The sequence below is a fragment of the Panthera uncia genome, chromosome E1 (genome assembly GCF_023721935.1).
Source record: "Panthera uncia isolate 11264 chromosome E1, Puncia_PCG_1.0, whole genome shotgun sequence".
NCBI lineage: Eukaryota > Metazoa > Chordata > Mammalia > Carnivora > Felidae > Panthera > Panthera uncia.
The window spans coordinates 17,354,376-17,368,346 of NC_064814.1; the positions used below are offsets into that span (position 1 = coordinate 17,354,376).

At 37.4% G+C, this 13,971-nt stretch overlaps 1 protein-coding gene across 2 annotated transcripts in view; it reads left to right on the forward strand.

The window, feature by feature from the left end:
* Nucleotides 1–13,971, forward strand: part of CEP95 (centrosomal protein 95) — a 43,646-nt gene that overhangs the window by 7,978 nt on the left and 21,697 nt on the right. For both annotated transcript variants that reach the window (XM_049637647.1, XM_049637646.1), the window contains exons 5-8: nt 1,153–1,263; nt 4,000–4,105; nt 5,809–5,924; nt 13,808–13,927. In XM_049637647.1, coding sequence (XP_049493604.1) covers nt 1,153–1,263; nt 4,000–4,105; nt 5,809–5,924; nt 13,808–13,927 — 453 coding nt within the window. The remainder of the gene's footprint in view (nt 1–1,152; nt 1,264–3,999; nt 4,106–5,808; nt 5,925–13,807; nt 13,928–13,971) is intronic.

Sequence of the window (13,971 nt, forward strand, 5' to 3'; positions counted from 1 at the left end):
TGTTTAAAGAGTAACCCCTGGGTGTAAAGTGGATGTGGTGGGAGGTGAGGCTGGAGAAGTTGGGACTGAGGTGAGATTAAAAAGTTTTACGTGCATGGCCAGTGTTTTTAAGAAAATTTAGTATTGAAGTTTAGTTGACATACAAAATTACATTAGTTTCAGATGTACAACATAGTGATTGGACGGTTCTATATGTTACACAGTGCTCACTGTAATAAGTATAGTAACCGACCACTACCTTACAACGCTATTACAATGTTATTGATGTTATTCCCTATGCTTTATTTTTCATCTCTGATTTATTTTATAACTGGAAGTTAGACAAACTGTATGCAAAGCTGTATAAATTGGAAATTTGTATGAATGGACAAGTTTTTAAAATTAGTATTTTATTTATTTTTTGAGAGAGAGAGAGATAGTGAGAGCACCTGGGTCTGAGCAGGGGAGGGGCGTAGGGAGAGGGAGAGAGAATCTCAAGCAGGTTCCACGCCTGACATGGGGGGGGGGCGGTGGTGCTCGATCCCAGGACCCTGGCTGGGATCATGACCTGAGCTGAAGTCAAGAGTCAGACACTTAAGTAACTGAGCCACCCAGGCATCCCACATGGGCAGTTTTTAAATTAAGAAAAATGACATAACCTATATAAAATGAATAGGAGTTAACAAATAGAAAAAATGAGGAATTCCTGATGAAAGTATCCCAACAAGTTTTTTGTTTTTATGTTACTCTACTGCTGTTATCTTCAGAACAAACCACTATCTAGAAGTAGGATCCCACGATCTGAAACTGTGTTGCTTCCTGCCATTTTTTTTCACCAGCCTAAAAAAAGTTCTGCTTAGATACTTTATATCTTGGTATAAATCTTACCAGAGGATGTTTTATTAAGTCTACTTATTTTGTTTCTTGGTAAAGGAAGGAATATGCTAATTAATTACCAAACTTTATATTCAAGACTGCTTCCTTTGTTTTTTCAAATATAATTAGGTATCAAGACATTCATGTTTTTAATATTCATAATATTATTCGTTTTCCTGAATTAATTTGTAATTCTTTTATCTGAACAGTATTTACACAGTGGTATATTTGTTTTGAAACTTTGAGACTTTTAGTTTCTTGGTTAATATTTTTAATAGCTTTTTATCCTGTGTTTAGGAGAAAATATAGTGAAGGGAGATAAAGAATCTATTAAGAATCTGCTAGAAATCTTTGATGGGTTGCTGGAGTATCTTACAGAACACATCAGTGAGACATCTCACGAAAAAAGTAAGTTTTAAAATTGTAATTTGATTTGGCTTATATTCTACATCATGTCCCTTTTTGCCTCTTTTCTTTTTGTGTATTTTTCTTCAAAGGAATTAGAATAACTAATGCATATACCTGGTAAATTAAATCTCACTTCTTAACTGTTCTAAGTGGTTGGAAAAAACTATCTTAGACTATCATCATGTCCTTTGTCAGTTTGGATGTGCTAATCTATAAAAAGTTCTGATTAAAGTTGCTTACTGCCCTATTATTGCATGAAATGACTTATTCCAAAATTTCCTGTCAGAACTGCCATTTTTGTTATAAATTTGGATATTGCTAAAGCATTAACAGTAGGAATTGGAGTGTTTTTGTCTTTAACCTATGTTTAGGTTTGTGACAGCCTGAAAGTTTTATTTTAGCCTTTGAGTAATCCAGTTCTCCAAAAAGTTATCCAACAAGTTTTCAGCAGCAATAACAACATAAATTCTAATATGAATGAAGACAAAAAAATGTGGGTAGGCTCATCGTTCCTACTTCTCACGTGGTTGTGATAACATCTGGCCTTAAACTCTTTAGTGATAGTTTTCTACCTTTTATCATTGTTGCTGAAAAGATTTAAAGGCATATGTAGGTCTGGCCTGGAGGGAAAAACTGCCACAGGGGATATTTCTTATTTCAAACACTTGAGTGTTCTGAGTGTGGAGCGTTTTGAGTGTTTGAAATATGTTAAATATGTACCAGCCTCGGTTCGCTGGGAGGATTCATAATTGCATGCCATGTTTTATTGCTCTCAAAGAAACCTAAGTTTCTGACTTAAGTCAGGAAGACAGCCATAACTGCATACAGTAGTCCCCCTAGATGCAGTTTTGCTTTCCACTCGCAGTCTCCCTTGGTCCAGAAGCAGATGATCCTCCTGAGGTATTGTCAGAAGGTCGGTTATTAATAGCCTAATGCTACATCACAATGCCTGTGTCATTCAGCTCACTTCGTCTCATCACGTAGGCATCTTATCATCCCACATCATCACAAGAAGCAGGTGAGTACAGTACAATAAGATATTTTGACAGACCACATTTCTATAACTTTTGTTATAGTGTGTTTTTATAATTGTTCTATTTTATTATTAGCTATTGCTTATCTTAATGTGCCTAATCTAGAAGTTAAACTTTATCATACGTATGTATAGGAAAAAACATAGTATATATAGGTTCAATCTTATCTGGTTTCAGGCATCCTCTGGGGGTCTTGGAACGTATCCCGCGGGGGGGGGGGGGGGACTGTTAAACAATAAAAACCATTATAGGAGAATTGGGGGAGAGTGAAAGACATGTGAAATTTACCTAATTCAAGGCTACTTAGTAGGTATTTTGAGGCTTGGTGGCTTTAACCATTTTAGCGACAAGATTAAGAGATGGAAAACGACCTTTGGTGGAAATTGATTAATTTGAAGTTTTACACTAACAGCAGCAGTTTTTACAATGTAGTGCTTGATTGCAGGTAGAAGAGGAATGGTAGTGGCTTTACCACGAGTAGGGCAGTGGGGATGGCGAGAGGAGGGCAGAACTGAGAGATACTTAAATGTGAGTCTGGTAATAGTGAGACGCGGAGGCAGGGCATGCGGGAGGGAGATTTCCAGGGGAGGTCAGTAAAATGTGGTGAGCTTAGTGCTGCTAGGAGGGGGTTGCAGGGGTGGGACCTCCCAGCGCAGCAGTACTGTGGTTGGATGATGTTTTCTGAAGTGTGATTCTCACCTTTGCAGGTCCAAGTTGATACGGCAGCATTACCTAGAGCTAATCAGAGTCTTCAAAATGCCAGTTAATAATGGGAAGTCAATCTTTATTATCATGAGTCACATCATGTACAGAGCAGCTTTTTCCTGGTACCTGAGCTAGCATTATCATTAACTTACCACTGAAGAACAGGGATTTGAAAGCAGACTTTGCGTCAATGCTAAGTTCTGCCTCTCATTGTTTGAAGCTCTCTGAGCCTCAGTGTTCTCGTTTGAAATTCTTCCATGGCTATAGTGATGGTTGAGTAAGTAGATATATAAATAGTTTAGTTCCAAGCCTAGCTCCGAGTCAGTGCGCAGTGAATGTTAACTAATGTTATTACAGTGTTGGTTATTTTGAATACAGAAATAGAAAAAGATGAAGGTAGATGCTCAAATAGAGAAATCTCTAGAAATGGGGATGGGAATATTCAGAGGCGTCAATCTGAATCATAGGAAGTTTCACCCACGTACCTCCTGAAATCAGTTCCCTAGTGTGTTGCTGCTGGCGAAAGTGTATTCCTCAGAAATGTTGAGTTGAAAAAGGAGTGATAGTTTGAAAGAGAACTTCAGCCGAGCTTTGATGTACTCTGACTCTTAGCCTGGGAGGGATAGTCTTGGAGCTTGAGGCTCACAGTTGTGTTCTGAAGCCACAGCCTAGTCCTCTTGCTTCAGACATCCCTTACTGAACAGGGAGGTTATAAACAATAAAAAATAAACCTACCACCTATCTTAAAAAATAAAACATTGCTAGTACAACTGTAGACCTTGCTTTTAAAGCACCATTTATCTTGCTTCTGTTACCCAAGTAATACATGGTCTTCACAGGTGATAATTTGGTTCTTTCTAATTTCATGTTCACAAAAGCCCAGTTTACCAGGAGAAGATGAGGGTGCTTAACTGTTCTTACCTCTACCCACCCCCATATAAAAATAGCATTATTAATTTAGAGGTTTTTTGGTGTTGTTTTTATCTATTCTAAACAGGTGAAACTGGACAGAGTTTTAAAGAATTCCATCAAGGAGAACCTTTAGAAGAGCCAGAAAGTACTAAGGAATCCAAATCATCATGGAAAAAGGTTTCTTTTGGGAGGTAGCACTCAATGTCTATGAATTTAATCAAAACAAGTTATGCTTTTTCCTTCTAAGAATTGGCACACAACATACCACAGTGGCAGCAAAAATCAAAACAAACTGATGGGAAAATCTCAGTACCTTCTCATATTTTAAATCTCCCTGACGGAATTTTAAGAACCTTGTGCTATATGTAATACTTAAGTCTCAGTATTAAACACCTGTGTATTGTCTTCTTCCTAGTTAGTTCTTTTATTCCAAAATACTTCTTTTAAAAAAAAAAATTTTTTTTTTTTTTAAACATTTATTTATTGTTGAGAGAAAAGGGAGCGTGAGTGGGAGAGGGACAGAGAAAGGAAGATGCAGAATTGGAAGCAGGCTCCAGGCTCTGAGCTGTCAGCACAGAGCCCAACGCAGGGCTCAAACTCATGAGCAGTGAGGTCATGACCTTAGCTGGAGTCGGATGCTTAACTGACTGAGCCACCCAGGTGCCCCTTTCCAAAATACGTCTTTAGTGGGGCGCCTGGGTGGCTTAGTTGGTTAAGTGCACCTGCATATTTTTTTTATTTTTCCCTTGGTCATCAAAATAGTTTATGTTCCCTGTAGAAATCCTGGAAAATACGAAGAAATAAAAAACAAGTGAAAAAAAAAAAAGATGAGCTCTACCATTCAGAACTAAACAAGGGCTTGTTAATGTTTTGTTATACTTGAGTCTTTTTTATAACTTTTTTTTTTTATTTAGTCATATTGTTTACATAGTTTTGTTTCCCGCATTTAAAAATTTTACATATCAAGTCTTTTTCCGAGTTGTTAAATTCTTTGTAATAATTTTTAATCCCTGTATAACAGACCATATAGGTGCTTCACAATGGGCTAAACCACTCCTCTAAAGTGGAGGTGGATGTTTCTGGGTTTTTTTATAGTTTTTGAAAATGTGATACATGCTTTTGTTTGCTCTTTAAGCTACATCCAAAGAGTATGAATGTTATAAGCCTATTAGAAGTTGCCAGACTGCTTTCCAAAAAGGCCATGACAGTTTATACACTCACCGGCAGTATAAAATTGCTCGTTACTGTATCCTCATGAATCAGTAACATTAACTCATTAACAAATATCAGAGTTTTAAAATACCTGCAACTTTTATAGACAAAATATAATGTCATTACAGATTTGATGGTAGTTCTAACTACGGGTTGAACATAATGCTATGACTTTTAAATGTATGACTTTCCATTTTTTTTACGGAATTTGTCATGATTTGAAAGACACAGGCAATATCTTCCTGTTTAGGTATAGTACATTGTGGAAAACCTGTCTTAAAGGAGACCACCACGAGATGAATTTCTTGACTTTATTTTTTATTATTAGATTTTTTTTACAGTGCAAAAGTGAAACAATGCAAGGATATTTAATGCAAAATTCATACCCTACCCAGATTCCACCCCCACACCCGTCGAGTATCCAATGTTTATTGTTCTCTGTGTGTATTCTCCTATGCATTTAATCCTTGACACTTTCTACACGGCTATTTCTACCATACGTGTATGAGTTAAAACAGATAAACACCAAAAAGTGATAAGCAACAGAAGGGAGTGTCTTGCCCTTTTTCTGCACGTAGCCATGAGCAGTCTGAATACTCATAGGCAGGCTGTTTAAAGCAGCTTTCGTCAGGAGGGGCCCTCTGGTTAGGCTGGGCCCAAGTAAGTAAGGGAATTCTTTCAGGTGCTCCTTGTCATCTGAGGCTTTGGGCCCCTCTTGGGATGGAGATGAAACAGAATCCACTGGTGAAGTAATTAGACTCGGAGACACAGCACACACCTTTTCTCTAAGAAGTAATGGTGAGTAAACTTCAGATACCTGTTATTCAGCATACAACTATGAAAATAAAAATAGTTATTCTTAGGAATGTTTACAGTTGAGAAGAATAGAGTTGTAACTCGACCTTAGAGTTGAATTTCCAGAGTATACCATGATTAACCTAAATATGAACAGTTACCTGAAATCAAACAAGTAGGAGTTATAGACACATGAGCAAGTTTGTCATATAATATGTGGGACCTGATACCCTGAGAAGAGAATTCTGAATGCAATTTAATAGTCTACTCACATTCAGATTACCCCCTAATTATAGTTTTCCTAAACTGGATGACTCACTCTTTTCATGGTTTCAAACAACAAGTCAGTGGCAGTTCTTCCAGGCATCAGGCTACATTTCCAAGAGTCTGCTGCTCATACACAGTAAGCCTGAATATCCTCGTACCTTGCTGTCCTTCATCCCACTTCCTGTCCTGCCTACCTTAGTTGTCATGCTCTTTTCTGCCTTCATGTTGTTTCTTCTGCTGGGGTGCTCTTTCTTCATCTCTATTCCTGGCAAATTCACCCTACAAAGCCCAGCCTCCCCCACATGCCTAGATTCTGAGGCTCTATTTCTACACTGTGGCCTTCTCATCTTATTTTGGTAATACTATTCTCACATTGTATAGTAATTTTGAGTATGTTTGTTTTATAAACTGTGAGTTCCAGGGACAGTAACCACACCAGACTCATTCAGCAAATATTTAGTGCTTTCCCTGTGCCACGCAGTGGTGTTATAGTGGTTAACAAAATAGACACCAATCCCTTCCCTCATGGAGCTTGTGTTCTGCTTGGGGAGGCGGCCAATAAGTAAGACAAGTAAGTGAGATACATAGTAAAATTATTCATATTCATCTTAGTGTTTTAGAGCTTCTCAAAACACCAAGCCCAAAATAAGTTGTGGTTTGTATTTTTTTAATGGAAGAACAGGAATGCTGGATAGGCATTAAGTATATTAAATTGGGAATCCAGCGGCCAAATTCTCATCCAGACTCTGCTACTGGCTATGTGACTTTGGACAAGGCCCTTATCTTTCCTGAGCCCATTTCTTAACATGTGAAATTGGAGAATTCAGCAAAACCATCTGAGAAATCCCTTTGAGCATTAGTACTTTGGTTCCAAAGAATATACATTGAAATCCAAGGAATTAATGTTCAAAGAACCTCAATATGGAAGGTTAGACAGTAGACTAAAGGCATGTACTTGCCACTGGGATGAGCGAAGTAACAGAATGACCAGAGTCAATTGAAAGTAACAAAAGAATGCTTCTTGAAGGAAGAGAGTCAAGTGGATTGACAGAAGATGGAAGGGACTATGATTTTAGAAATGGTGTTCTGTGATAGCAACTACCGTGTAGAAAGGTTGCATCTATAAGAAGTGAGTTGTTTTCAGATTTTAACTATTTGGGTTATAATGCAATTAAGGCAAAAGAGAAAAGGTTGAGAGAAAAGCCAGGCTGAGGTGTTTTGGTTTGGTGTCATTAAGGGCTATGGTAGCTTCCTTTTATATTTGGATTTAACTCATCAGATAACTGTCGTCGTATACATTTATAGGCATCTAACTTAGGCTTCAATTTCTGGGCTATGAATCTTATTTTTTTAATTGAGATATAATGAACGTGTAACATTATGTTAGTTTCAGATATACAGTCTATGGATTTTATGTTTACATGTGTTGTGAAGTGACTGTCCCAATAAAAGTCTAGTTAATATTTGTCACCACAGATAGTGATGACAACTGTTAAGATCTATTCTCTTAGCAACTTACAGTATTAACTATAGTCATGCTGTATATTTTATTCCCATGACTTAACTGGAAATTTTTACCTTTTGACCATCTTCACCCATTTTTTCTTACCCAGGGTTCCCCCTTATTTATGAAATGTCATATATGTTTATTATAGATACTTATTAATGCTTGCAGTAGACAGGTCCAGAGACTTTTCAGTAATAAAACAGTATATCCTAAAACAGTCTAAAAACTATAAGGAAATTTGAGTGTGTCACTTTCAGTCTGACAAATTAAAAGTGCCAAATGTTAACTAAGCATGAAATATTGGAGAAATTTTATCAAAAAGAAACAGCATATGAGTTTCTTTGTCATCCAAGAAACTGAAGAAAAAATGGACTCAGGTAAAAATGAATTAGCCTGGAGTCAAGTTGATGACAAATTTAGTTTAGGTAGTAGAGAAATTGTGGACCACGTTATGAATTTTGAATATTAGATCTTAGATGCTCTTCGTGTAAAATATGAAGTTATGGAGTGAGATTCACATATTTTAAGCATGTTGATGTGAAAATGGCCCTGTTGCACTGGGTTGTGGAAAAGGAGAGCATAAAAAGATGTGTTTGCTGGATTTTAAGAGACATCAAATGAATGTCAGACATTTTAAAATATGCAGTGTCTTGAAATACATTGCATGGAGTTTGTGCAAGGTGAATTTTTCATTTTTAGTGTGATTATGTCAGTTAACCACTTTAGTAACTGAGTTTTCAGGATACATTCTCATACCTTCAAAGTGAGGAGTAAGTTTATGGTGAAGTCTTTCATTAAATTGAAGAAGGGATAAATAGTCATTTGTAGAGGAGGAGTCATAAGTCTGTTTTGTTTGTGGGAAGTTTATGTATTGTAGATTTCTAAGGGAGCAAAGTGGATATTCCCTCAATTTCAGAACTATTTTGATACAGCTCTCTATGTAATAACATTATAAAGCTGATTAAATATTAAGCATTGAAAAGTTAGACAAAACAGTTTGACCTATAAATTTTTTATTATGGTATCAACCAGGATTCGTAGCTCAGAGATATACCCACAGAACAGCATTTCTACAATTCTCGCACCTATTTGTATGAGTATATTCCAGTAAAACACAAGCTAGGCACACCTGGCTAGCTTAGTCGGTACAGCATGCAACTCTTGATCTCAGAGTCGTGAGTTTGAGCCACATGATGAATGTAGAGATTGCTTAAAAATAAAATCTTAAAACACACACACACACACACACACACACACACATTTTATTTACAAAAACAGTTGGTGAGTCAGATTTGGACTTTGGGCCATAGTTTGCCAACCTCTGACCTAGAGAAAATCACTGTTAACATTTTGATTTCTTTACTTACGGATATGCAAATGTGCATCGCATATGTTCTTTTTTATTTGTTTTTAAAGTTTATTTATTTTTGAGAGAAAGTGACAGTGTGTGAGCGGGAGAGGGCCAGGCAGAGACAGAGGGAGACACAGAATCAGAGAAAGGCTCCAGGCTCTGAGCTGTCAGCACAGAGCCCGACATAAGGCTCGAACCCACGAGCAGTGAGATCGTGACCTGAGCTGAAGTCAGATGCCCAACTGACTGAGCCACCCAGGCGCCCCTCACATATGTTCTTTTAAAATACAGTCATACAGTGGGGCATCTGGGTGGCTCAGTCAGTTAAGTGTCCGACTTCCATTTGGGTCATGATCTCATCATTCGTGGGTTCGAGCCCCCCATCGGTCTCTGTGCTGACAGCACAGAGCCTGGAGCCTGATTCAGATTCTGTGTGTGTGTGTCTCTCTCTCTCTCTCTCCCCCTCCCCCACGCACAGTCTCTGTCTCTCTCACTCTCTGTCTCAAAAATAAACATTTCTCTCTCTCTCTCTCTCAAAAATAAATATTAAGAAAAAAATTTTTTTAATGTTTACTCATTTTTGAAAGAGCACAAGCAGGGGTGGAGTGGAGGGGTGGGGCACAGAATCTGAAGCAGGCAAGGCATATGAGTAATTTTATTTTGCTTTTTTTTTTTTTTGCAGGGTGATCTATGTGGTTTTCTTTTTTTTAATTTAAAAAAATTTTTTTAATTTACATCCAAATTATTTAGCATATAGTGCAACAGTTATTTCAGGAGTAGATTCCTTAATGCCCCTTACCCATTTAGCCCATCGTCCTCCCACAGCCCCTCTAGTAACCCTGTTTGTTCTCTATATTTAAGAGTCTCTTATGTTTTGGCCCCCTCCCTGTTTCTATATTATTTTTGCTTCCCTTCCCTTATGTTCATCTGTTCTGTGTCTTAAAGCCCTCATATGAGTGAAGTCATATGAGATTTGTCTCTGACTAATTTTGCTTAGCATAATACCCTCTAGTTCCATCCACATAGTTGCAAATGGCAAGATTTCATTCTTTTTGATTGCCAAGTAATACTCCATTGTATATATATACACCACATCTTCTGTATCCATTTGTCCATCAGTGGACATGTGGGCTCTTTCCATACTTTGGCTGTTGTCAATAGCACTGCTATAAACATTGGGGTGCATGTGCCCCTTTGAAACAGCATCCCTGTATCCCCTTGGATAAATACCTAGTAGTGCAATTGCTGGGTCTAGGGTAGTTCCATTTTCAATTTTTGAGGAACCTCCATACTGTTTTCCAGAGTGGCCTCACCAATTTGCATTCCCACCAGCAGTGCAGAAGAGATCCTCTTTGTCCACATCCTCGCCAACATCTGTTGTTGCTTGAGTTGTTCATGTTAGCCATTCTGACAGGTGTGGGGTAGTATCTCATTGTGATTTTGATTTGTATTTCCCTGATAATGAGTGATGTTGAGCATTTTTTCATGTGTCAGTTGGCCATCTGGATGTCTTCTTTGGAGAAGTGTCTATTCATGTCTTTTGCCCATGTCTTCACTGGATTATTTGTGTTTTGGGTGTTGAGTTTGATAAGCTCTTTATAGATTTTGGATACTAACCCTTTATCTGATGTGTCATTTGCAAATATCTTCTCTCATTCCGTCGGTTGCCTTTTAGTCTTGCAGATTGTTTCTTTCGCTGTGCAGAAGCCTTTTATTTTGATGAGGTCCCAATAGTTCATTTTTGCTTTTGTTTCCCTTGCCTCTGGAGACGTGTTGAGTAAGAAGTTGCTGTGGCCAAGATCAAGGAGGTTTTTACCTGCTTTCTCCTCGAGGATTTTGATGGCTTCCTGTCTTACATTGAGGTCTTTCATCCATTTTGAGTTTATTTTTGTGTCTGGTGTAAGAAAGTGGTCCAGGTTCATTCTTCTGCATGTCGCTGTCCTGTTTTCCCAGCACCATTTGTTGAAGAGACTGTCCTTATGCCATTGGATATTCTTTTCCTGCTTTGTCGAAGATAAGTTGGCCATACGTTTGTGGGTCCGTTTCTGGATTCTCTGTTCTGTTGAATTGATCTGAGTGTCTGTTTTTGTGCCAGTACCATACTGTCTTGATGATTACAGCTTGAAGTCTGGGATTGTGATGCCTCCTGCTTTGGTTTTCTTTTTCAAGATTGCTTTGGCTACCTAGGGTCTTTTCTGTTTCCATACAAATTGTAGGATTGTTTGTTCTAGCTCTGTGAAGAATGCTGGTGTTACTTTGATAGGGATTTCATTGAATATGTAAATTGCCTTGGGTAGTATTGACATTTTAACAATATTTGTTTTTCCTATCCAGGAGCATGGAATATTTTTCCATTTTTTTTTTTTTTTGTTATTTTGATTTTTTTTTAATTGAAGTATAGTTGACACAATATTACATTAGTTTCAGGTGTACAACATAGTGATTTGACAGCTATATATGTTACGCTATGCTCACCCCAAGTATAGTTACCATTTGTCACCATACATTATTATTAATTCTGTTGACTATATTCCCTATGAGGTTCCTTTCATCCCTGGGACTTTTCAGTCTATAACTGGAAGCCTGTGTACCTCCCACTCCTCTTTACCCATTTTGCCCATCCCCCTACTACTTCCTGTATAGAAACCATCAGTTCTCTGTATATATGCATCTTTTTCTTTTTCTGTTTGTTCTTTTGCTTTGTTTTTTGGATTCCATATATAAATGAAATTGTATGGTATTTGTCTTTCTCTGACTTATTTCACTTAGTGTGATACTCTCTAAGTCTACCCATGTTGTAAATAGCAAGCTCTCCTTTTTTTTTTATTTTATTTTTTTAATTTATATCCAAATTAGCGTATAGTGCAACAATGATTTCAGGAGTATATTCCTTAATGCCCCTTACCCATTTAGCCCATCCCCCCTTCTACACCCCCTCCAGTAATCCTCTGTTTGTTCTCCACATTTATGAGTCTCTTATGCTTTGTCCCCCTCCCTGTTTTTATATTATTTTTGCTTCCCTTCCCTTATGTTTATCTGTTTGTCTCTTAAAGTCCTCATATGAGTGAAGTCATATGATATTGGTCTTTCTCTGATTAATTTTGCTTAGCATAATATCCTCCAGTTCCATCCACGTAGTTGCAAATGGCAAGATTTCATTCTTTTTGATTGCCGAGTAATACTCCATTGTGTATATACACCTCATCTTCTTTATTCATCCATCGATGGACATTTGGGCTCTTTCTATACTTTGGCTATTGTTGATAGTGCTGCTATAAACCTGGGGGTGCATGTGTCCCTTTGAAAAAGCACACCTGTATCCCGTGGATCAATACCTAATAGTGCGATTGCTGGGTCGTAGGGTAGTTCTATTTTTAGTTTTTTGAGGAACCTCCATACTGTTTTCCGGAGTGGCTGCACCAGCTTGCATTCCCAGGCAAGATCTCATTTTTTATGACTAATACTCCTCTGTGTGTGTGTGTGTGTGTGTGTGTGTGTGTGTGTGTGTGTGTGCGCGCGCGCCACATCTTTATTCCTTCATTTATCAATGGACAGTGGGTTTGTTTCCATATTTGGCTATTGTAAATACTGCAGTAAATATGGGTGCATGTATCTTTTCAAGTTAGTTGTTATTGTTTTCTTGGGGGTAAATATGCAGTAGTGGAATTACTGGAACATAAGGGATTTCTATTTTTATTTATTTATTTTTTGAGGAACGCTCATACTATTTTCCATAGTGGCTGTACCAATTTACATTTCCACCAACAGTGCACAAGAGGTCCTTTTTCTCCACATCTTTGCCAACACTAATTTTTTGTCTTTTTGATTCAAGCCTTTCTAACAGGTATAAAGTGATAGCTCGTTGTAATTTTGATATGTATTTCCCTTGATGATTAGTGATGTTGAGCACCGTTTCTTGTGTCTGTTGGCCATCTGTATGTTTTCTTTGGAAAAGCATCTACTCAGGTCCTATGCCTGTTTTTTAATTGGATTTTTTTTGGGGATTTTGATGTTGAGTTATAAAGTTCTTTATATATTGTGGATATTAATCTTTTATAAGATATATCATTTGCAAATATCTTCTCCTGTTCAGTAGTTTGTCTTTTCATTTTGTTGATGGTTTCCTTTGCTGTGCAGAAAGTTTTTATTTTAGTGTAATCCCAATAGTTTATTTTTTGCTTTTGTTTCCCTTGCCTGAGGAGACCTATCAGAAAACTGTTGCTAAGGCTGATGTCAAAGAGATTACTGCATATGTTTTCTTCTGGGAATTTTGTGGTTTCATGTCTCACACTTAGTTGTTTAATCCATTTTGAGGTAATTTTTGTGTATGGTGTTTCATTCTTTTGCATATAGCTGTCCAGTTTTCCTACCATCGTTTATTGAAGAGACTATCCTTTCCCCATTGTATATTCTTACCTCCTTTGTTGTAGATTAATTGACCATATAAGCATGGGGTTTATTTCTGGGCTCTCTTTTCTGTTCTTTTGATCTGTGTGTCTGTTTTTGTGGCACCTATTTTTCTAAAGCAAAGCAATGTGATGTGAAGCTTTGTTTTTAATTTGTATAAATGGTTCTGGGCTATAGAACTAGATCTTACTCTCTGGTGGTTATTAAAAGTAATGGGTAGTTTGAACAATCAGACCAACATAGTTCTAGGATTACGTCATTCCTGAGATTTATATCCTCTGGATACAAAATTCTTGGTTTTTAGTATATCATTTGGCAGTAAAAAAAAATTCTTTTTAATATTTTCTTTTCTAGGTGCCGAAGGCCCTAACCAAATGCAGTCCAAAAAAGCCCCAACTCTATTACATGAAGAAGTGCTACACCCTCCCTCATCTAGTTTTTTGTCCAAGAGTAGGACATCCTTTGTTGAAGACAGTGAGTAGTAACGTGTTATTAGTGAGACTACTGCTATGAGTTAG